Here is a 24220-nt window from a genome sequence, read left to right as displayed (position 1 = left end):
ATTACCATAGAATTCATGTACTACTTTACACAGTTTCACAGCTAATAGGTCTTGACATATGTTTAAATATCAGGCAGTGCCTGAGATATTTTTTCCCCACCCATACTATTTTGTGTATCCTTCTTGCTGCATGTTATGACTGATATGACTAAATACAGTAAGTATAGCTTGTAATGAAAGCAATGTGATACTTTGATTTGAAAAAGATTAAGTAACCCAAATCAGTAATCTAGAAAATAAAATTGCCTGTGATGAAGGAAGAAAAACAAATCTGCCCCATCCCCCAAAACAAAGCAGCCGAAGAACATTACCCATATCTTATCCACTGGCACAGTCTGCTGACCCACTTCCTTGCAGCCAAGGCACAAGAAGCAGATTGCAGCAGATTTTTGAAAGCTATATCTCCAGCCTAGTTTCTTTCAAAGAGCTGTCAGTTCTGTGGCACGTGGCACGTCACAGACTGATTTCAGCTTTTCAAATGGCTTGTGTCAATTCATCTGAGTCTCAAAACTGTGTTTTATAAAATAGTATCAGCAGTAGCAAAATAAAAGGAATAGAAAAAAAATGTTATGCAGGATGATGTGAACACAGATATTTTAGGAATGTTTATTACATTTAAAAACCATACCAAAAACTAATTAGCCTGTTACCAAAATAACTATATTTTTCTTAACTAATTCTATGGGGTTAAATACAAGAAGTAGGACAGACAACAACTCATACAAATAATTTGTGAAAGCTTTACGTTCTGTGGAGATCCAAACACTGGAGTTTTATGTATTGAATTACCAAATAATTGCACTACAAGCTTCATGCTTTTTTCTTCCAGTACTGAGAATTCAGTGCGGGCTATGCTTTACTTAGCCAAAGCTGAGGAATCACTTGTTTTTTTCATGTTCTCTAAAAATCAATTTAAAAAATTGCAATCATCTAATTAAGGATTTAAATGCTTGTGGAGAGAATAAGGACATCATGTGTATGACAGTGAGTATCTTGCTTACTTCTATATGGGTAATGTAAACAGAGTTTAAACAGGTACATTATAACATATCCCAGAACAAGCTGTCAGACTTTCTTCTTTATGAAGCCATGCTTTTGGGTGCAAGAGATTAAAGGTTAATGATCTAACAAGGACAATCCTTTTAATTGGTTAGATAAGCAACTCAGATCTCGTATGCCTCCTCAGACTCACTGGGCTAACAGCTTGGGTGTGCAACTTCATTTGATTCCAGGCAGTTTCTACTGGCAGGGAATCTGTTTCCTTCATGTTTTTTCACTGTTTCTACCTCTAATTAGAGAAAAAGTGAGAAATTTGATTGAAATGGAAACTACCAAACAATGTCGACCACACTTTTTTCTGCATTCAAAAAGTGAAGTAGGAGGTCACTAGTATGTATCTTAATTTCATCCAGGATCTCCCATCTTAACACATAATACATAGAGCGGAAAGAGGACTGACTAGGTTTCAGACATAATCACTATGTCTTCAGGGTGAAATCTTGACTCTACAGAAGGCAGTAGAAATCAGTTCTGGATTTAAAATATTTGACGGATTCTTTAATACTCACCTCCCATTAATGTTCTTTTAAATATCTTCCAGAGCTTTGAAAATCTTAGTCCAAATGACTTCATTCAAAACTGCTGAAAGTACCCAAAAGCTTTCATGAACAAGAGATACTGAATTTCATCTGCTTTCCGCAATATAAATTCATGTATAATCTGAAAGGTGCATTTGAGAGATATGAACTTCAGTTACAACACCCAGCAAGTCTAAGGGGAATTTCAAAATTACAGAAGAAGCAGAGGCCAGGCAAGTTTCACTGTGATGTTCAAATATTAAAGAGAAAGATTCTAACATCAGCTCTGAACTTTGTGGAAATCCGATGTCAGGGTTTGGTGAAGCAAAAGACAGAATGCAAACCTGAGTTTCCCCTTGTATTAGAGGGGGCAGAAAAAAAATTACAGGAGAAGAAAACTGGCATTCAGAAAATACTAATACTAATACCTCCATTTCTCCTTTTCTGGAATCTTTGTCTGAAATAATGGGGGGAAAAAAAGTACGTTTCAAGATATCCATCCTTTTCAGCACCACACACCAAACCCCAAAAAGCAATTTAGCTATTAATGAAGTTTAAGGTTGTTGTTAATTCTCAAAATGTTGTGATTTTTTGAAGCACCAAAAAAAAAAAAAGAAGTCCCCAAATGTATTGTCATGAACTGCTATAAACATTACACTCCTGACTTTTCATGTAATTAACAGAAAGCTTCTAAATCACATTTCATTTGAAACTCAGTATTCAAAGATCACAGGATCGCTAAGGTTGGAAAAGACCACTAAGATCATCCAGTCTACCCATCAGCCCATCCCCACCATGCCCACTGACCACGGCCCTCAGTGCTGCTTCCAAATGGCCCCTGTACACCTCCAGGGACGGTGACTTCATCACATCCTTGGGCAGCCTGTTACAATGTATCACCACTCTTTCTGAGAAAATTTTTTTTCTAATATCCAATCTGAACTTCCCCTCGTGCAACTTGAGGCCATTACCTCTCATCCTATTGTTGTTACCTGGGAGAAGGGGTTGACACCCAACTCACTACAACCTCCCTTCAGGGAGTTGTAGAGAGACAAGGTCTCCACTGAACCACCTTCAGACTGAACAACCCCAGTTCCCTTAGTCACTCCACGTAAGACTTGTGCTCCAGATCCTTCAGTTTTGTTTCTCTCCTTTGAACATGCTCTAGGGATGTCAGGAAACTTTGAACATTGTGTTTTAATCAGGTCTTTGTGGCATCAAAAATCATCTCCCTACACTGTTGTGGACCAGAGAAGTCAGAACGACATGGTCACCCAGGAAACAATCCTGGATACTAGAACCAGAAAGCAAGTCTCTAGCTTCATTGCTGGATTCATCCCATCCCCATTTGTAATGATGCAAAATTTGAGCATCTGGTCTAAACAAGCAAGGCTCATTCCTTCTGGGCAGGGCTGACTGGGTTTGGAAGGTAAGTTATTGCACCTTAACACCTATATTCAGAATCCGGGATGAGCAATACTCTCTCCTCCTCTGGGTATACAGCAAAATAAACTTATTTTAAATGGCTGATAAGAGGCAAACCAAATCTCACCCTGGACACAAGCCTCAGCTGCCATGGGAAGGCACCAGAAAGGAGTTTCTTCATCTGCAAGAGGAGGACTAGGCACCAACACAGGCTCATTAACCACTGCTCCCAGGCTTCCCCATCACAAATGCAGCTGCACTTCATTGGCAAACAACTTTACTATGGTTCTATACTGCACAGACCAATTCTGCTCTTTCTGCTTGTGGAGGTGTTCCGGCTGAATTTAACAGAATTTCACACGTGAGACGCAGCCTGGCCCTGTGCCTGCCATCTCCTGAGCCGTGGAAACCCAGTTTGTCTGTGCAGGCTGGATGTGGCTGCACACTCAGCAGGTGAAGCCCACCTCACTGCGGCTCTGCTGCTAACAGCAGATGTCTGGTTAGTCAAAAACAGGTGTAGGAAGAAGTCCCTGAGATACAGTCACACCTCAGGATGCTCTTTTTATATAGCAGAAATCTCCAAAAAGCACAGTGCAGAAGCTGCTCTGGTTTCAACAATCTGAGAGTATGGCTGGGCCATGACTCAGATGGTGGAAGCCTCATCCAAATCACTGAAGCTTCATGTGAGAAACTGGAAATGAATCCAGACAGAGGAGTTAAAATCTGAACCTATGCCTCTCATGCTGTGTATGCAAAATACCAGTTTCTTCCATGTTTCTCTTGGTTTTTACAATCAGTATGGGATAAAAAATGCAGCAACATTATCCTGTTGTTGTTGTTGGGCCAGTCACTAATTTACCAAGCTACCCAGGCAAAGAAGGATTATTTTAACTAATCAAGACAAAGCACAGCATTTAAGATGGAATATTTGTATTAAAGCAGACAATTCAGAATTATAAATACTGTTGATTCTGAAATTATGATTGTTAATCTTTCCTCATATAAAAGTGTTCTACTGACACAAACTGTAAATCATTCCCTTTTTCTTGCAGTAGATGAAGCCATCACACAGAATGATCAATTATAAACCTGAATACAATTAACAAGGTGAACTTCCTTTACTTTTACTGCAGAAGGGTAATACTGATGGCATAATACTGATGTTAATACATTTCTTGTGACTGAAATTCAGTCTGTACTCAGTAATTCACTCCTTCCTGCGGTTAGCACAGGCAGCAGCTCTCTCTTGGATCCTATTTCCCTCTTGTCAAGTGCATTGTACATGACACCAGCAGGTTACACAGCTTGCCTAGTGCGTATTTCTGAAAACACAGATTGCAGGTAGGTCCCAAACTCTCCATGAACACATTCTTTTTGGATCCTCTCTTACATGCCTATAAATTAAGCTTACAGACTATAAATTAGTCTGAGAATTTTATACATACATATATATATATATATATATTTAAGAATTACCAATAATTGAAATCCTGTTTCAAAAGGACGTGTCAATCTACTATAAAAAATAACCAGAAAATATAATTCAGTTTCTTCATTTCTTTATCAATTACAGGAAGGTAAGATCTGTGCTTTACAATTTGCAACTTAAACACAGGTGGAAATCACTAAAAAATAAAATTCTGTATCATTAATTTTCATTCTCCTATAGAGATGAGATAGACATTAGCAAGTACATGAATACTAGTACTAACCTCTCTCCACCCCCATCAGCATCTTTAGGTGCCAGGATTTAATTATTGTTTGTCCCATGGTAATCTGCAGATACGTTCCCAGTCCAACAGAATCTCCTATCTATCTCTGTTGGAGTACAAACCTAAGAATAACCACTTCCACTGCAAAACTGTATTTCACCAAAGTGCAGCTAAGCAAAGTTTTGTCGAAGTTTTACACTAGTGCTGCTATCAACCTCTTTAAGAGGTCTACTAATCTTCTACCACATTCTGGATATTCTGGATGCTCAGACTGCCTCATTGCCAAAATACAACAGGAATCAGTTTGCTGATCAAGTTAATGCCTTCAAGGAAGTTCTGTTACAGGATAAAAGCAGGTGAAAAGCAGTAGTCCCAGTACACAATCCCCTTTGGGTTTCTTTTAGATGAGAACCTGTCCCAAACCCCCAGCTCTCCATCTACGGACTCTGTGCTTCCAATGATACCCTCTGAAAGTATGCTGCAAAAAACACACTTTTGGAGTTGTTTTTTTTTTTTTTTTTGCTTTTGCAACCACGTGGTGTGACTTGTTTTCTAGCAAAACTACAAGAGCTAATAACAGTGATATTCAAAGACAAGGTCATACACCTTCCAGAGAAAGAAAGTATTGCTATTTATTAGTAATGTGACAGATTAAGTCCCAATATGTTGTGTGTTAGTAATTATGGGCACAGAATTTAGTACGGGCTCTGATGTAAATCACACAGCCACAGCACTAGTCCTGGAAAATCTATTTTATGGGTCATCAAGCTGTCCTACAGTAGAAGAGAACCAATTTATCTACCAGAAAGCTTGGAGTATGATAAATGGAGGGAATGTACATAATTAAGACAGACACAGAAGACCCAAACAAACTTGCATTAAATGCTTCCCAATAAAAGATAAAGGAAATTAAAAACAATTTTTAAAGGACGTGGAATTCCATCTTTTTAATATAATATAATACAATATAATATTTTTAGAGAAATAATCCTGGCACAGCTATAGCCAACTGAGCTGAAAGTCACAGGATCTGATGTTGACTTTAGTTATCCTTGTAAAAATCCTTGTAAAAATAAGACCATAACTGTAGATGAAGTTAATTTGAATCCACAGTGTAGGTGACTAAGCAGAGTAATTGGCCCACTTTTTTTTCCCTGTGAAATATAATATCTATTTGAATAGCAGCTATTTTCTCTAAAATAGTCTTTTTGTGTAATCAGTCTTTTTCTCACTATTTAGCATTCTACTGGAAGTTAACTACTGAGCTCTGCTAAATGACTGCAAATGGTGTGCAGAAAAGTCTTTTCTACCAAGGTCACAAAAACGCAATCCAAAACATTTATTGGAGAAATACAGCTTCACATGCTTGGGGCAAAAAGCAAAGTACATCAGAAAGGAGATGATGCCATTGGGGTTGCTGAAGCTCAGCAGGGTGAGGTGATGCTGGAAGGGAGCAGGCACTGAGCAGTGCAGGAGGAGGCATGGGTGAAGCAGAGAGTAAAAAGCAGGTAGGAGAGGAAAGAGACCAAGAGAGTAATAGACAAGGGACAGATGTGAGAAATGGGCTGGTATTTTATTTGAAAAATTACAGATCTGACCATCCTTCCATTTGTCTTCTTTTTAGAGAGATGAAAGTTTAGGATTGAAATGTTTTTTTTCTGGAGAAACAAAGAAAAAAACTATGAAGTTGCCTAGGCTTTTATATCTTTTCAAGAGCTACAGAACACTTTTGTCAGTCAATCCAAGTGATTATTTTGCCTTTCAAGCATTCAGAAGACCCATCCTCCACAATATTTTTTTCGCACAGCATTAATAAATAAAACATTCACACACTCTGTCCATTACTGCAGAGAAAATCTTGTATGTAATTCGTGAGAGAAGAAAGAAAGAAAAGAATCACTGATCATGCATTTCCCTAGGATTTTTTTATTACTGTTATTTTTGGCTTTCTAACAAGATGTTGCTCTTCCTCTTCCCCTTCAACACAGAATCCTAGTTCCACTAGATTAGCCCTTAGCTTATCCTGGGATAAGTTTCCCACCAGCATTTTAGGTACCAGTCAGCACTCTAATACGATGATGTGATGATGTGAATGGTAACAGAAGCCCTCAGAAACCATCACAACTGAGGTACAACAGCAGTCCCTCTATGGCTGGAGTCAGATGTGCATCAGAGATGCACCAGCACAGCTCAGGTGCACTGCAAAGCAGGACACAGCATCTGCTTCCTGGTAAAGACCTAAAAGAGAAAAAAAACAGCCAAGAGCATGGTACTGGCACTTTCTCCCCAACCAGCAAAATTGCCTTTCTCTGAAAATAGGAAAACACAGTACAATTTTTCCTCCTTCCCGAAAGTGGCTGTTGTAACAGGGACAGCTCAGGAGAGGGACACAGAGTCACAGAATTGTAGGACCACTGGAGATCAGCTAATACAATCCTCAGCTAAAGCAGGTTCCCTATGGTAGGGCTGAGTCCTGCAGAACTACTCCTGCTCTACCAGGGAAGCCTGAAGGGGTGGGAAACAACCCAGGCCCACCAAACCCCTGCTGCCATCTGTTCCCATAGTTCTCATGCTAGAAGCTCCCAAAATCTGCCCCCCGTTAGCCTCTCCAAACACTGGAAAATAGCATTCACAAGAACTCCTCCATCACTATCAAAAAATTAATATTTTTTAAAGCAATATTTTTAAATCATTTTTATTTAATCCCCCACAGTCAAAGTAGCAATATTTAAATGTATGAGTTGTGCTGGTCAGGGGATCCAAGGGAGTACCTTCATCTTGCCTCTCACCAGGAACAATTTATAGTTTGATCTGACTGGTTACTTTGACATAGCTCCTTTAGCCATCACGTCTTTCTATTCCTTTAGTAGCACAGATTTAGCATTTCAGGCTAAGTACATATGTTGGATAAGAACATAATCCTCAGATCTGGGTATAGGAGCTCGTGGTAAGAGGATGGCTCTGCATACAAATTGAATACACTGAGATACAGGGGGGAAAAAATGCTAAAACACAAAACCCTAATATGCATATTGTGAAGGCCTTCTGGCATCAGAAGAAACTATCAGTTATCTAGTTTGACATCTTTAGAAACAGAGGGACTAGAGAGGGAAAACAAGGAGAAAGAAAAAATTGATATGACCTTTAGTCCGATACACAAAGTAAAGACTTTGGATAAATACTTGCAGAGGAGGAATATGCCAATATGCAAAGACGAAAATAGATAAATGAAACTAGACCATTTCAGCAGAGAAAAATCTCAGAGCTCCCATTTATCAGCCATTTCTGATAACACGGAGATGGATTTATCATGGGGCAGAAGGGGACACACTCTATTAGCCTTCTTAACGTAGCACATGCATTCCTGGGTGCAGGATGCAAAGATCTCTCTGCAGTCCATCTGCTTCCCCTCCTCCTGACTGAGACTCAGCTCCTAATGCAAAAGACTTCTCAGTATCATAGCAAAAATTCACAGTGGGCAGCCAGCAATCACCAGTCATCTGTTGTATAGAACCGTAGGAACAGGGGGTAGTGTTTCCAGACAAAACTACAAAGGATCAACTCTAGGCATGGTCTGACACCATTAGACTTTGTCCTTGCAAGCTGCAAAAACACAGAGAAACAACCCACTGTGGAAATACAGAGTACGTGTGAAAGCCCTGCATCCACCTGACATGCAATTGCATAGCCATCTGTGTTTTTAATTCTTCATTCATTTTCCAAAGCATTAGTAATCAGCTGAAGTTGTACATTTAAATTGCACTACAGGTGGGGAGCTCTGAATCCCATCAATCTGCAGCCCCTTTCCCACACGCCCATAGATCTGCTGGGTATGTGTCATGTAGCCTCAGGCTCTTTTTCCTCCTCACTATGCTCCCTGTGCAGACGGCTCAGAGACTGGTGCAGCTAAATCGAGCTTTGAAAAGAGCTGGGATTAGAGAACCAAACTTTCCGAACTCACAGTCTGAGCACAGCTGATCCGCTCTGGGCCACGCATGACATCTTGAAATCCCTTCTATCCTTTTCTCTTATGCTAAATATAAAAGAGGTGCAGAGGTTTTCCCTCTTTCTATAAACTCATCTCATTCCATGTAAGTTCTGTTCTGCATGATATCTTCACGCTTTCCGCTGACACTTCCATTTCACAAGTGGCAAGCACATTCCACAGAATTCTCTCATTCTTCCCAAAATAAATTAAATCTGGCATTGTAGGGTCTTCAGGGAAAAAGCATCATTTTGCCTATCTAACAGATGACATAAATTGGGTTGTGGGTTTTTTTTTTTGGAGGGGGGAGGGGAACTGTAAGATATGACATCTGACATCGTGTTATTCACTTGAAGATCTGCCTTTTTTTAAGTTAAAAGTAGAAAGCCTTTTTTTGTGGTGATCCTGTTTAGAAACTGAGGGTCACAGAACTGACCTGAAGAAAATAAGGACCACAAAACAGGACAAGAAGGTACTATTAGAGACTATTTAATTTTTGTGGGAGTTTGATTTAGAGTTTAGGTTATTTTTTAACTACACTGTACAGAATAAAGGAATCTTCATACTAGCACAGACACGCAAACATATGAAATCATGACCTAATATAATTTAAGGCAGAATCTGTGAAAACACTAATGATTCACCAAACACATCCTCCCCTCTGACATTACAAATCATCAGTAATAAAATGCCAGTGTGACACAGAGTCAGGCAGCAGAAGCTGTAATTACAGTCCACAGTAACAGTTCCTTTGGAGCTCATTAACTGTATTGAGTACCTTAAATCTTGTATTGAATTTAGGAGCAGTAGTTCAGTTATCGATACAAAAAGCGTTAAGAGGATTTCCATACCATATTCCGCATGTTCCCTCTAGATATATTATAGATATATATTCCACCTTGATTTTTAAAAAAATTTTTAACTGCATGCTTTGGTGGCTGATTTCTTTACTTCATTACTATTCCAGTTGGGATGGAGGGGCCAGCCCTGCCCCAACGCCTTTAATTCACATCACTGAAAAGTACCTCTGGAGTGAAGGTTTTAATGGTTTTCTGTAAACCAAAGACCCGAATTTGTAGAACATTAGAAATGATGGTTCTCCTCTCAGAAATGTAAGTCAGAGGAAGGAAAAAAAGAAAAGAAATAAAACTCTCAGCAAAAAATCCTTCTTAAGAAACCTATGAAACGAATTGTGCAGTGATGGCAGATACCTGCCTGACTCTGCAGAAAGTCTAAATGATAATTAAGGCACATTCTAACAATGGCAGCACTAAGAATTTTATCCTTGATTTTATATTTAAAACTCAAGCTCCAAGGAGCGAGACAATGCAAGAAACCAGCAGACTTCAGCAAAAAGACATGTGACTGTAACCCAGAGCTTCACATTCTACAAAGAAAAATAGCCTAAGATGAATTTTTTAAATGACTTAAAAAAATATATTAGAAGACAAGTTAATAGAGAAGTTTCATGTTCTTTCAAACCCCAATTCATTATTTTTAGAAAGGTTTAATTGACTGTCATTCATTTCATTTGTAGCCCTTGGAAGTTGTCCAGAGGTGGTGCAATCTCTGTCCATGGGTGATATTCAAAACTCATCTGACACAGCTCTGAGCCCCCAACATCCTGTCCCTGTCTTGAGCTGGGCCTTGGTCTCCAGCCATCTCTTCCAGCCTGAACTACTCTTAGGTTCCAAGCAAATTCACTTCTCCCTGCATCCTCAAATGCCACAGCATCACTGCTCTATACTGTGGCATCTAACATTTTGTTTCCAACCAGGAAACAATTCTGAATCATCCACTTTTTTTCAGCTGGCCCATTGCAGGCCCTTCCACCTACAGGACAGGGGTAGGAACGTCATTATTACCATCAACTTAAAGCCAACTAGAAGACTTCCATGAGACAACCCAAAAAGTAGCCAGGAACACAAAGCTGTCCAGTGATATCCAACCAGACCACTACCAACTTATATAACATAGTTCTGACTACTGTCTCACCATTTTTTATAAATACGTATATTTAAAGAATCATTCCATACCTCTGACTTCTAGCCTTATCCCTACATACTCAGGCAAATCTACATGGCAGATCCTGGCTTTCCTTGCCCTAGACATAACTGCTAGTTGTTGTCTTGGTTGCGCTATGTTATTGATTTTAGACAAAGAAGGTTGTTGAATGGGGAATATGCATGAGAAAATTAGGTCTTTTCCTGCTAAGCACCAGATGAAACCTATATACTTTGAAGAACAGCAGGCACAAATGCATAGATGATGGATCTCCAGCTTAGGAAACCAAATTACATTATTCTAGACATTTCAATGGCAAGATTGATACCAACAGAAATCCTTTAGCTCTCATTTCAGTCATATAACTAGTATTCATAGGGAAAATTCTCTACCTTGAAAAAAGAAGTATCAAAGAAAACCAATAATTTAATTAAAATTGTAAACATCTTGATCAGAAAGTCAGTTTGTCTCATAATACCTCAGTGACAAACAGCTGATTCTATAAAACCACGACAAAGCACCATTACAAAAGCCAAACCCTAAATGGGCCATGTCCTTATTGGAGGTTATCGACAGAAAGAAAAGGGATATGGCATTAACTGTGTACAACTGGGACAGACAAAGCTTCGAAGATACGCTCTGGCATTTTCCAAAACATTTTATTTCTTTACCATTTTATCTCCTAACCTCATAACGTTCACAAACATACTTAAATTGAGAATGAAATAATACCACCTGCAACTATTCTAGACATGCCAGTTATTCTGGTGAAGCCATAAGGACAGGCAGTCTGGCTCTGCTCCAATCTGAATGCTCATGCACCATGTAATGGACATTTCAAAGTTCGTTTCCTCAACCTGGACACACTGCTTTCCTGCCTGGCTGATGTCCAACACCTGCTGTAGTAACACCTACCAAGAAGAACTGGTATTCAACAGCCAGTCTGTTTTGCCACCACATGAAAACCCCTTTGTCTCCGAATCAAGCACAACATCTGCCACAGCCAACTGGTCTTCAGTATGCTGCTTTGCAGGAGGCCTCCTGCAATGTCCAGGTCATTACAGACTACATAGAAGGGCAGAAAACCAAGTATGTGCAAGAGTCTAGGAAATAAAGGATGGCTTCAGACTGAACCTGAGCACACTCAAAATTGTCACTGTTTTTGGGGATCACTTTTAACACCAATAGCCTACTAAAGAGACAGGAATCAGCTTTTCTGTTCAGATCCATATTTGAGCATGTAGTTCGTATTTGATGCAGAATTTGTTTTCCATTCATCCACGTACCCGTGTTATTGTTGCAATGTCAACAAAAGTGGCTATGTGCTGAATTTAAATCAAAATTCTTACTTAAGCAGTCCCTGAAAAGAAGAGAAAGAGGAGAATTATGACTCTGCATAGGAAGAAAATGCTCTTTTTTTTGTCTAGTGTTAATTACATGACTGAATTCTCCTGCAAAGAGAATCCTCTTTCAAGAACAGAAGCATTTAGGTGTGCTCCTCTTACACTGGCTCCAGCAGCTGTATTACAACACACCTTACAGTGACCCCCTAAGAGAGAGAGCCCTATTCAAGATTTATCCAAACTGGAGTTTCAGCTGTCAGACTTACAGATTCCAAAACTCAAAATCATCCTATGGCCTGCAGTTTGTGCTACTGACACTGCAGTAAGCCCAAGGTCACCAGCATATCACAATAGCTCTATGCTGCATATCAAGCTTCATGGGACCACCTGGCAGACATCGCAGATCTTCCTGCTACAGCTTGATCCAAAGCCCATTTTAAGCGACATAAAGACTTTTATTGATTTTGCTCAGATTTTGGATCTGTTCCCGGAAGCACAGTAGACTCTCTGATAGCTCCCAGCATCCTAAGAATTAGAGGCAAACCGGCAGTTCTGGTTCCAGCTAACAGAGGTCAGTGTTTCACATGACCACTAGGTGAGATCACAACATTGCCATCCATATTCATGACCTGCCTCCGTTTCTCTTAAATGGTAGTGACACTGTTTGATGCTGCCAAAAAAAAAAAAAAAAAAAAACTGGCAGGGCTTCGGAGACTACGGAGTCTTGAGTTCATTTTCAAAGATAAGATTTAAAATTTTTGATTTAACACACTGTTTTGTAATCCCAGCAGAAAGGAATTTTAGACCAGTGAGCATTTTAAATACACTTAAGTATTCACTATTGTATCTGTTTATTCTTCAGAAAACATCATAATTTTTCATGCTGTATGTAATAACTGCTAGTTAATTATGTAAAATCCCATCCCATCTGCTCTTATTCCTTCACACAGCAATATTAGAGGGCTGGATTCTGCAGCCATTACTCACAGAAAGAGAGCCATTGATTTAATGGACTTCCCTGAAAAGGGATTACGATATAGAATCCTCCACTATTGATTTTGTGACATCATAATCTTTTCCTCGGAAGCAGACGTTGATGACTCAAGATAATATCAGTGCAAGATTAGGCCGTAGCAGCTGAGTTAGAGAAAGAAAATTATTGAACGACAAACCTACTGATTTACCGCAAGTAGACAGCAATAAATTATTAGCTATGTTCTCTGTTTTGAATAGAAGTTGTCTTAAAAACAAAAAGTTCAAGTGATGTTCCTCTCTTTCATCTCTTCCTCTTCTTAAAGTTATTTCATTAAACTATTTCAAGCTATAGCATTTTCTGTGAGGGTTAATGGCTTCTCTTTGAAGGGATTAAAGTCACATTGATTATTAATTATTTTTGATGTTTTAAATTGATGTAAATGTCTAGAAGCTCTGATGAGCAACATCCTGTAGAAATCAATACTGAACGGAAACAAAAGAAGCAAACAAAAACAACTAAAAAGAAAATCATCAACCCTCTCCTCAGCTCCTAAGGGAAGCAATTGTGACTTATTTCTGTTTGGAAGGTATACTGTCCCCTGGAGAATACCAGCAAGTGGCATGTATGATAATCACTTCTCGTTTATCTGGAGCATCCTTATTTTGATGTGTCTATCTCTCAGACTTCAGTCAGAGCCTGCAGATATTTTGCGCACAGAACAAAGCTAGGCACAGTGCTGCTAAGCAAATAATAAATACATTAATTTCATTGCTGTTGGAAAATATTCATTTTTCTTAAATGTGCCTTTCAGTATTTCAGGAAAATACTAATTAGGATTCTTTCTGTGTTGTTGTTGTTTTTTTTTTTCCCCTACAAATGCTCTCTACTATTCCTTACTACATTTAAATAGGTTAGGTTTTTTTGTTTGTTTTTTTTTTCCTTGAGTTTAAAACTTCTTTTCTGTTTGCAGACAGAATGGGAACTGGACTCTTCCTTCTTGTCTGCTAGGCCAACCATGAACGAAGTCTTTACATATGAAAATGATTTCCATATGAACAAAGAGGAAATGATCCTAAATAGCTGTGGTGTGGATAGCCAACACGTGCCAAACAGCAAATTACACAAAGGCAACAAGAGGACTGGGACATTCCCTTGTCTGCTCTAGGGACTCTTCTCAGCCTCAAAGAGCAACTCCTTCATTGATTCTACAGTGCATCTAATTCAGAAGGGAACGATTGAAAGCTCTTAAATTTGAATGAGTTTCTAATTTGATTGACAACTTAGTGACCAGAAACTACCTCTTTTATCCCAAAGATGTATTCCAAACTCATCATAACTAAATTGGAGACCTGCACATTTATAGCATGTAATGCAACTGTATTTTGTTTAAATCTTGCTGAAATAACCAGAAGACTCATGTCTCGTCCTCCTAAAGGGCATTGAGGCCCAATCAGTTCAAAATCACAACTGTTATATTGTCAAGCAACATTATCTATTTTTCCCCAAAGTTCTTAAAAAATTAATTTGTTCATCTGTTTTCCCCTCAAGAGCTTCCTATTTACCGAATAGCTTCATCACATCTCTGGCTGCCTAAAACAGCAGAGTTGTTGATTTTTCTAACCTCCATTAATCTGCTCCGAAGCATTCAACTCCTATGCTTAAATGGTCTTCTCGGATTTTTCCATCCCAATATCATGCTCTGCATTCAATCATAGCTCCAATTCCACATATCCTCTACTCACGCCCATGCTGTCACCTCAAGATCAGTATACTGAAAGCTGAGTATACTACCTTCTAGCTCTCTTCCCTGTTGCTATCAGCAGTATAACCAATTTGTCCATCACTGATGCTTACTGTAAAAGAGCTTCTTTCTCTAAATCCATGCATCTAATTGAACAGAAAATGCAATAATAACCATAGTAATTTGAGAATAGCACATAGTACTTTTGCTGTGGTACAACGTGCTATCTTTATGGTGAACCAGACACGATGCATATCAATTACTTCTGGAACTCCTTCTCTTAAAAGCCACTGTAATTTCCTAGCATAAGAATGAAGAGGTACCAGAAATGAAATACTGTGCACCACATTTGGCTTACAGGAAAGACAGAAGTCTTCTTACTTCAGAGTTGTTCCCTTCACTGACTGTCATTCCAGATTATACAGCATTACGAAAAGCAAGGTAACTTTTCCGTTTCAATTATCTCCCATTCTCTATTCATTTGTTATACACTGCAGATGTGGCAGTCAGTATATGTAGCTACATCAACTTCATAAAGATTTTTCTCTTTTCAGCTATATATTGATGGAAGCTTAATAGAAAAGTTATAATAGCTTTTGTGTGCATATTAACAAACAACTCTCTTCACTTTCCTTCCTCACTAAATCATCATATCTTCTGGAACTTAGGAGCTTTCAATGGGAAAGACAAAAAGTCCAGCCAGGTCCTATGTCCCACAGTGACACTTCAACAGAAGACAGACACCATCCAATATTTCATCTACTTGCTCAAGGTTAATACTTAGCTTCACTTATGATCCTAATTTCTTTTGTTGTGCTGTGCCAAAGCTCTTCAAGAGCATGATGGCTGCAATCCAGTAGAAAATGAAGGATGATGTCTTGCTTAGACTGGCAGCATTTCACTGACTTTGGATGAATCACAGGTGAGGCTGTAATTCCTATGGTGTTCTTGCAGACAGAATCATAGAATCATTTGAAATGGAAAAGACCCTTAAAGGTCATCTAGTCCAACTCCCCTGCAATAAACAGGGACACCTACAGCTAGATGATGTTGTTCCAACCTGACCTTGAATGAGCCCAGGAATAGCACCATATTTCTGGGCAACCTGTTCCAGTGCCTCACCATCCTTCCATACCAGGAATTTTCTTCTGAAATTTTCCTCCATCGGATAACTCAGGATTAGACACAGAAGAATGGACAGAAATACACTGGCACGACAGCTCCCTTCTACCACTATATATGTAATGTAATTGTCCAGCTTGCCTCTTAGACTTGGAATACCTATTGAACAGTTGGTCATCCTAGAACAGCATACTTCTATGTACTACATTCTGCATAAACATTTTAATTTTAAAACACTTAACATCTAATCAAAGTAGTTTTTCTTTACATTGCAGTCAATTACATTTTACTACAAGAATATTTTAAAACCTTAATAAGGAAAGTCTGATCACTAATTTGCTGCAGGATAAGAGTGCTTATGATAATGAAGATGATACGTACTTCTCCAGTGGAAAAGATGTATAATTTTAAATACTTAAATACGAAGATAAGTATGATCCTTTTAAGTTGTTCAGCAAAAGCATTTATTTCCAAAGCTTATTTTTCTGACATTTATCACTCTGACTCACATGGTCAAGTAATAAAAGCTCCCTTCTCCTGTATTGAAACATCTAGTAAAATTAGTCTCATGATGGGTTTAGACACAAGACTTTGCTTAAGACTCACTCAATCAACAATTATTTCACAATCTGCCTGGATTGCCCCATAGGGTGACATCAGAAAGGCAGATAATAAGTGGACTTCTGAAGTCTAGTCAGCACATTGTCTGTGAGCTCTTTAAGAAATGGCCCAAAGGCTGTAGGATAGCAACAGGCAAGTCTTTATTCAGCATGGTTCCTGTCCTAACTCAAATGAGGAATCACCCCTGGATGTAGCTTCTGACTGAAGTGATGTCATCTAGAAATTGCCTTGTTGATCTCTTGCAGTTTGAGTGTAGGGCTCATAACTCCTGCAGAGTTGAAAGATCTTTTGTTGATTGTCCACTATTACTGCATTGAAGTTAGAAAGTTACCAGAGAGTAATGGTAGACTTATTCCGCTGCTAGAGTGTGTGCCTACTACAGTTCCGTAAACATGAGTTGGCACCCAAGCATTTTTCTAAATATCTTCGCCTGTTAGAATCATTCTGATGTAGAAATAATCCATAAAATATAATGCATGAAAAATAACAAAATGAGAATGTGACTTGTAGGAGGAGTCCTGAGTAAAGGACGATTGATCATTTTATATATATATATAAAACTTCTACTGAAATGATGATTTTCTCTCCAATATGATCTATAAAGACCAAACATTTTTTACCTCTGTAGCTTATCTGATTCCATCTCCTCATGACAATCTTACATTAGTCTTCCAAAGAGAAACAGAATGGTGACATAGTTGCTTACTTTGTCACTGCTAGGACACAGTCATGAGGAAGAACATAACTATTTTCTCAACAAGAGCTTCAGTCAGCATTTCTAATACAGGTAAGAAATGCTAGAAGACTCCAAACCAAATTTTTTAAGTCTCTATTTTTTTTCTGGCTAGGAGGAACCAGTGATGAAGCACGGGGGATCTTGGCTGTGAAACCAGCCTCTCTTAAAACAAGTTTCTCAGTGAGAAAAAGACAGTGTCCTGGTGGTATCATTTTTGTTTCAGATTACTAACATTAGATGCAAATATTCTTAAAAATTACACTAATTGAAACAAATTTCCTTTGTCTGGTAAGGTTGTGCTGAGCATGATCTTACAGCACCTCTTTGAGTTCTCTTTGAGTTGGATCTCTTTGAGTGTTTTTATCCTTGCAAATCTGAATTTAAACCTCACAAAAACACCAAACTCCATGCATTGATGTAGTAGTGGACAAAAATGTTCCATTAGACATTATAATTGTTCTTGCTAGTAGAAAGACCAGAATGTATTGCTGCCTTGCACACAGAGCCTCAATAGCATATAAAGACCCCATATAAAGACCTCAATCTCCTGAAAATATGTTTTTTTCCTTTGCACTTCTCGATAATTTTCCTGAACACTGTCATCCCTTCCACTCAGTACATACATAGACAACCAGATTTCTCATTGTTTTCCTAGCATAAGCATTGGTCAGATCTTCTTGAAGGTGTAACAGATTGATGATGTCTCAGCATCAGGTTTGGAAGATTTAAGAAGTTTTTGTCTCCTGCTTAACTCTACTTGTCCCATACACGTAACACAGCAAGAGAACACAGAACCACCCAGCTGCAAGCTACTACAATGTGAGATATCTGACCTACTAGTCACAAAAATCCAGGACAGAACTTCAACTAGTTGAAAGTCTGTGTAGGTATGGCTATGGGAAGCCTGGTGGGTTGCAGTTAGAAAAGATAGGAAAGGTAGTGTCAGCCACTGGAAATGCGTCTGTTTTTTATTATTATTTGTTCAGCTGAAGTACAGCTTTTCCATTCAGATGTGATCACCCATGCTTTTGTCACATTGGATGAACAAAATACTAAGCAAGCTGCTAGGTGCTATGCCTCCCAGCCATCCACACATTGAAACAATGGAGAATGCTACACCTCTGAAAAATGGCAATGTTTTAGGTCAGAAAAAGATTCCTACAGCAGGAGGCTTGGAAGCTTTTTGTTGAAGCAAGATACAATTCTGTTCCTTTTCCAAGAACTGTAAATCTATATTAATATCTGAGTTCACACACAATGTCTTTCTCCTGCTAGTTTCTAAGCTAGCCATTGCATAAGAAAACCACTGAAGAATGATAGAGGTTCAAGATCACATTGCTCTATTTCCTAAAAAGATTATACTACTGTCCCGGAGTACAAAGCAATGTTCAGATAGAGCTGCAAATGAAGGAACTAAATATTGCTAGCCCATAGACAACAATATCAGGTACATGAACTTGCAGTGGGCAGCATCACTGTTTGATCCTCTCCTTGTCACTGACCACGCCAGCAGCAACAGACAGCATCAGGGCTTGAAAGAATTTGGTACCTTTCTTTACATCATGAACTATAGCATGGAAAGGAAGAGAAAATGTGCTTTGAGCTGTTTTATTGCTGTGCAAAGCCTGCTGATGGTTTTACAAATTGCCAGATGGGCATCAAGGCCACACTGAGCAGATACAGCTTAGCAAGTGACATTTGGGCTGCTAATGCTGAAACAGCAAGCACACGGGCATCAGAGTCATCAGTTCAGTGCAGCTGCTTTCCCAACAAGATTAAATTGCTGTCTCACCTGGAAGCTAACAACTCAAGGCTGGATGATTTTAGTAGTTCTTCAACAAGTTAGCATAACTGAACAGCACAGAGCAAGGGAAATGCCTTGTTTTGAAATTAATTACCTTCAGTTATTAGTCATTGCAAGAAAAAAGAAATGCATAGGCATCCAACAAAAATCACAATCCAGTCACACGTAGCATTGCTGATGTGCCCCTGTCTTCAGCTACAGTTTCACCTCTCACACTACAGAATTCTGCCAGTACCCATCATTATTTTCCTGCAGCTTTTGTTGCCATTCCAGTTCTGGGATTTCTCAAGCAACATACCCAAGGGCACGTCTGAGTTTTATCTGGCTCTGAAGTGATGGTCATCTTCCAACAGGAAAAAACCTAAGGCCTTCGCTGCCTTCAGATCTTTACCCCATTTCTTTAGATTTATTTATATAGAATCATAGAATGGCCTGGGTTGAAAAGGACCACAATGATCATGTAGTTTCAAACCCCTATGTGCAGGGTCGCCAACCACTAGACCAGGCTGCCTAGATCCACATTCAGCCTGGCCTTGAATGCCTCCAGGGATGGGGCCATAAGTATTAGCATCTTACAGATTTGAACTACCTATATCCTGTCTCGCCTTACCACAGTAATTAAAATAGCTGCTTAAAGCTGTATGTTCACTTCTACACTAGGAACAGAAATGAAACAAGAATTAACTGCATCCTCTTCAGCTTTATGCTGGGCTATGACGCCCATAGTGTAATTATCTTAGATGAAAGTAAGTACAGAAAAAAAGAAAAAAAAAGAAAAAGAAATGAACTTAAAATATCATGAAATTCTGAAGTATGAAGTTCTGTCAGCATATTAACATTTTATCCTGCATAAATGTTCATTTCAGCAGTTATGAAAATGAGACAGCTGACGGCTGAGTATGCGAACAGATGCTGCGAACGCTTCCCCTTTAGTACTTCTGTCAGTGCAATGTCAATGCTAGAAGTGACTCCACTGCCGTTCCAGGATACGATCTTGCAAACTCCTATTCACACGGGGAGCCCTGCTCATTTCTATGGAACGCTTCCATTTGTGAAGCTCTGAAGAGCGAGTTCCTTAGTTGACAAATACACAGCAAAGTTTTCAGTACTGCGGAATATTGCGGTTTAGGGCACTGGTATTTACAATCGGTGCTATTTGCCTAGGCACAGCGGGTGTTTTCTTTTAGAAGTTGCACGAAGCACATTCAATATGACTGAGGAAACATTAAAGCATCAAATGCATAACGATAAAAAAAATGTCACACCAAGCCAAGCTCGCGGCGTTACGCTGAACTTTGAAAGATTCATCCGCCGGGAGGACAGAGACCGCACCGATCTGGAAGCAATGTCAAATTCTGCAACGGCGAAGCGACACGCGGCTCCCCCCCGCCCGCCTTTGTTAGCGGCAGCTCCGGGGGAAGCCGGCAGGAGCCGGGCTGGCCGCGGTGGGCGCGGCGGCAGGTGTCGGCCCGCGGTGCTGAAGGACAGCGCGGGGCTCCCGGCGCGGCGCTCCCACTGCGCCGCGTAACTTCGGGCACGACGGAGGATGGGGGAGCGGCGCCTCCCCGGCACTTCTGGGTGTGGGGCGCAGCGGCCCCGCCTCCGTCCCCCTCGCAGCGGGAGCACAAAGCGGGGGCAGCCGAAACCGGCGCTGAGCCTTCGCCTCCGGGGCGCAGCCGAGCACACAAAGGCGGCCCCGCGCCCGCGGGGCGCGCAGCTCTCCCATTCCCCGCACTTACCTTTAGCAGCACAAAGAGCCAAAGCAGGCAGGAGCGGGCTCCCGGTCCACCCCGGGCTCCCCGCCGGCGGCGGTCGGGCATCGGGGAGCGCGGTGGCCGCGGCCCGCGGGAGCGGCCGGGCGGGGGGGGCTGCGGCTCCTCTGCCCCCCGGCCTCTCGCAGCTGTACCTCGCCTCCCTCCGCCCGGCTCCGAGCCGTGCCCGGCAATGGCGAATTGCGGCAGCATCAGGCGGCCGGCGGCGGCGCCGACCTCCCCGCCGAGCCGCGCATCCTGTCGCCCCCCGCCCTTTTATTTGGGATTTGCGGCGGGGGGAGGAGGAGGAGGAGGAGAAGAAAGAGGAGGCGGCGGCGGGGTGGGTGTCTCCGCTCACAGGAGTTTCGGCGATCTCGCCGCTGCACGGGAAAAGAAGGGGTGGGGAGAGCCGCCACGGGCACCGCCAGCGCGGTGTGCCTACGGGAGTGGCCACGGCACCCCGAGCCCCGAGGGCTGACAGTCTGCAGCCGCCGCCCCGCGCCTCTCCCACGGCACCTCCTCTCCCCGGGCGCAAGAGGCAAGGCGCAGCCCCGGCCCCTGCCGTTGTTTTCCTACTCCCTCCCCCCCCGCAACGCGCCTGAGGGGGACAAATGCCTCGTGAGCAAGCAAAGAACGATAAGTCATCGGCTCCGGGCAAGCCCAGCCCCGCACGGGGCTCCAAGAGCTACCGTCAGCAGTGAGCACGGGGCTGGGAAACGAGAAGCTCAGGGTATAGCTCTAAGCCTGCGAGGGGTGGAGAAGTAAGAGCTCATCCTGTTCCACCACCTACTCAGGACCAGCGATTGTAAGTGCACACGGAAAAAGGTGAGACTACATCCCACGTAACCTGCTGACTGGTGCTCGAGACTGTAACTATGAAGATGGGCAGCTGCTCCTCTTTGTTTTGCTTAATCTGATGTCACCAGGAATAACAAAACACATAACCCTCCCACCACCACCACTAGTGCAGAGATGGTCTGCTCAAAACTAAGACTCCACGACCACATCTTTTTGTCGCTGGCCGCTCTTTCAGTCTCATCAAAATGAATTTCAGTGCGCCTGTGAGTGTGACAACCAATACTGATCTCAGCAAAATAAGATCATACTTGTTCTGGGGCTCTATCAGAGGCATTAAACTTCAGAGCAAATTCAGAACCAGGTACGTTTACTTGTAGCACTGAGCCACCACAAAGAAGAAAAGTAATGGCTGAATGAGAATAATTTTAGTGTTTCCAAAATTTCAAAGCCATTTAGGCGAGGTATACATTACTACCTTCTTGTGGGAATGTCCTTTAAGCTGATCAAAAAAGTTGTTTTTTGATCTAACAGCACTGGTAAATCAGATGATAATGATTTGGTTTATATGTGGCACATTTTTTATTTTTGTGTAATTTGGATCTTCAGTCAACAGAAGCTGGATTTCAAAGTGGCCTAAGCCAGAGAGGGATGTGCTTATTTTCCACTGAAATGGGCCCTCAAGCAGTGATTTGTCACACTTGATGAGGATTAATCCAGAAAGTGAAGGAGAAATTTGGGTCCTGGGTAGATATTGGCACACAGCCCAAATTTACAGCTCCAGAAAGAAGATGCTATTCATATCTTCATTTACAAGAAGCTAGGGACAGAAACAGACCTTCTCAATGCCAGCAGTGAAGGACATAGACCTCTCTTGGGTAGCTATCATCCTGCTGGTATTTTGAACATTATCTCAAATTGGTATGCAAGAGGTTAACCATAGACAAATTCCCCTTCAGTGCACACAGGTTTAGGAAGAAGAGAGGTTGTCTGAAAGACAGGGGAGTGAATTTCTTTAGGAAATTAAGATTGTCATTAGTACTTAAGAGCCATGGATTGAATTTCAGTAAACAAAAATTTCCTAGCCAAAGTAAAATAACTTGACATTCTGCTCCAATTAGAGTATTCAGAGGCTAAAATGATGATGGCTTAAACAAGACTAAAGACTAAAGATATTCAAAAAGCAAAAAAAAAAATATTGAATTTTAGTAGGGTATTGGAGTCTCAGAAAAACTACTATCTGAATCAAAGTGTTAAAGTGAACAATAGCTGAAAGAAATGACAAGTGTTTCTGGAAAGAAACCTTTGATAAAGGGCTGAGGTGCTAAAACCTTCAGATCTGACTATAGCATTACAGAGATATGCAGCCAAGAGAATACAAGAACAGCATCTGTTTTAGATTTTGGGGACCTAGTGTTACCCAAACTTTAAAGAAGTTCCCAATGCTTTGTAAAATTCAAGTAATACTGCCAATGGAAGAACATCCTACAGAAAATAATTGTCTTCTTTTTAAAAAAAGAAAAAAGAATATATGTTATACATATATATATTCTTTTTTCTTTTATATATATTTTCTCTATATATATTTCCAGCATCTGAGGTCAAGACTGTGCTAGACAGGGGTAGTAGAAGTGTTTCTGCCAAAGGAAGCCTACAGCAGAGTAGAGAAAGGTGGTATAACCTGAGAAAAGCTAATGAGCAACGACTGCCATGCCAGAGAGGTTGCCTCCAGGCTTTTTCAATGGGTGAAACCTGGGAAGTTACACACAGCATTTCTTGAGAGTGCAGGAAGGCAGGATTTAAAGGAGAAAAAGAAAAAAGTTGCTTTTTTTCTGAATAAGAAGTGTGAAAAGTTAACGTGCAGAGGAAAAGAAAAGGAACAGTGAAAAGGAGGACAAGTTTGCTTTTTTCTCGCATCTAAACAAAAACAGTCTTATTAATAAAACAACAAAGCTTTAAAAATAATGAGACTGAGATATCTTATATTTACTCAAGGAATAAGAAACAAGGTGGTTTGTGAGTTTTCATAAGCAGTTAGAAAATGAAGTAACTGATATAAGGTCATTTCAGAAGTCCTCCAAGGCCCAGTCCCCCAGTGAAACCATGGGGACAGTACAAAAGGCTTCCTAAGGGCTCTGCAACCCATGGAATCATTCCAGGAGGGAAAGAAGGATGGATTCTATTACAGCAGAATACTTTGGTAATTAATCTGGATTTTGATCATTTGAACTTGCAAACATAAATACATTTTAAATACACATAAATAAAACACTGTGCTTTTGACTATTTGCCCCCCAGAACTAATCACAGGTCATATGTAATGTAACAATCTAACTGAATGAGGATTGTAAACCCCCTAGCTTATCATAAAAACACAAAATTAAGATATTTCAGCTGCTCAGACATTTATGTGAAGTGTTCCTGCTTATAACTTACATAGACTTAATTTCAGGTTTAGAGTGAATTCCCCTCGTGCCACTGAAAACCCCGATGTAAAACTCAACTTTACAATCTTTGGACAACTGAAGAAGGAAAGCTCTGAATTACCATTTGTTCTTAGCTGTGAGATAAACCCAGATTTATATGAAGCTTTACAGGCCTCAACGAGTCTGGATAAATATGGCATAA

General features: G+C 40.5%; 1 protein-coding gene across 1 annotated transcript in view; it reads right to left on the bottom strand.

Annotated features, from left to right (window-relative positions):
• PTPRO (protein tyrosine phosphatase receptor type O) overlaps positions 1–19389 on the bottom strand; it is a 154707-nt gene extending 135318 nt beyond the window's left edge. Inside the window, exon 1 of the mRNA XM_085216780.1 lies at positions 19345–19389. Within this exon, the coding sequence (XP_085072906.1) occupies positions 19345–19389 (45 nt within the window). The remainder of the gene's footprint in view (positions 1–19344) is intronic.
• Positions 19390–24220: the final 4831 nt, after the last annotated feature.

The sequence above is a fragment of the Meleagris gallopavo genome, chromosome 1, assembly GCF_905368555.1.
Source record: "Meleagris gallopavo chromosome 1, MGAL_WU_HG_1.1, whole genome shotgun sequence".
Taxonomy (NCBI): domain Eukaryota; kingdom Metazoa; phylum Chordata; class Aves; order Galliformes; family Phasianidae; genus Meleagris; species Meleagris gallopavo.
The sequence above is the reverse complement of the archived record's forward strand: the minus strand, read 5'-3'. Positions and strand labels throughout refer to the sequence as shown.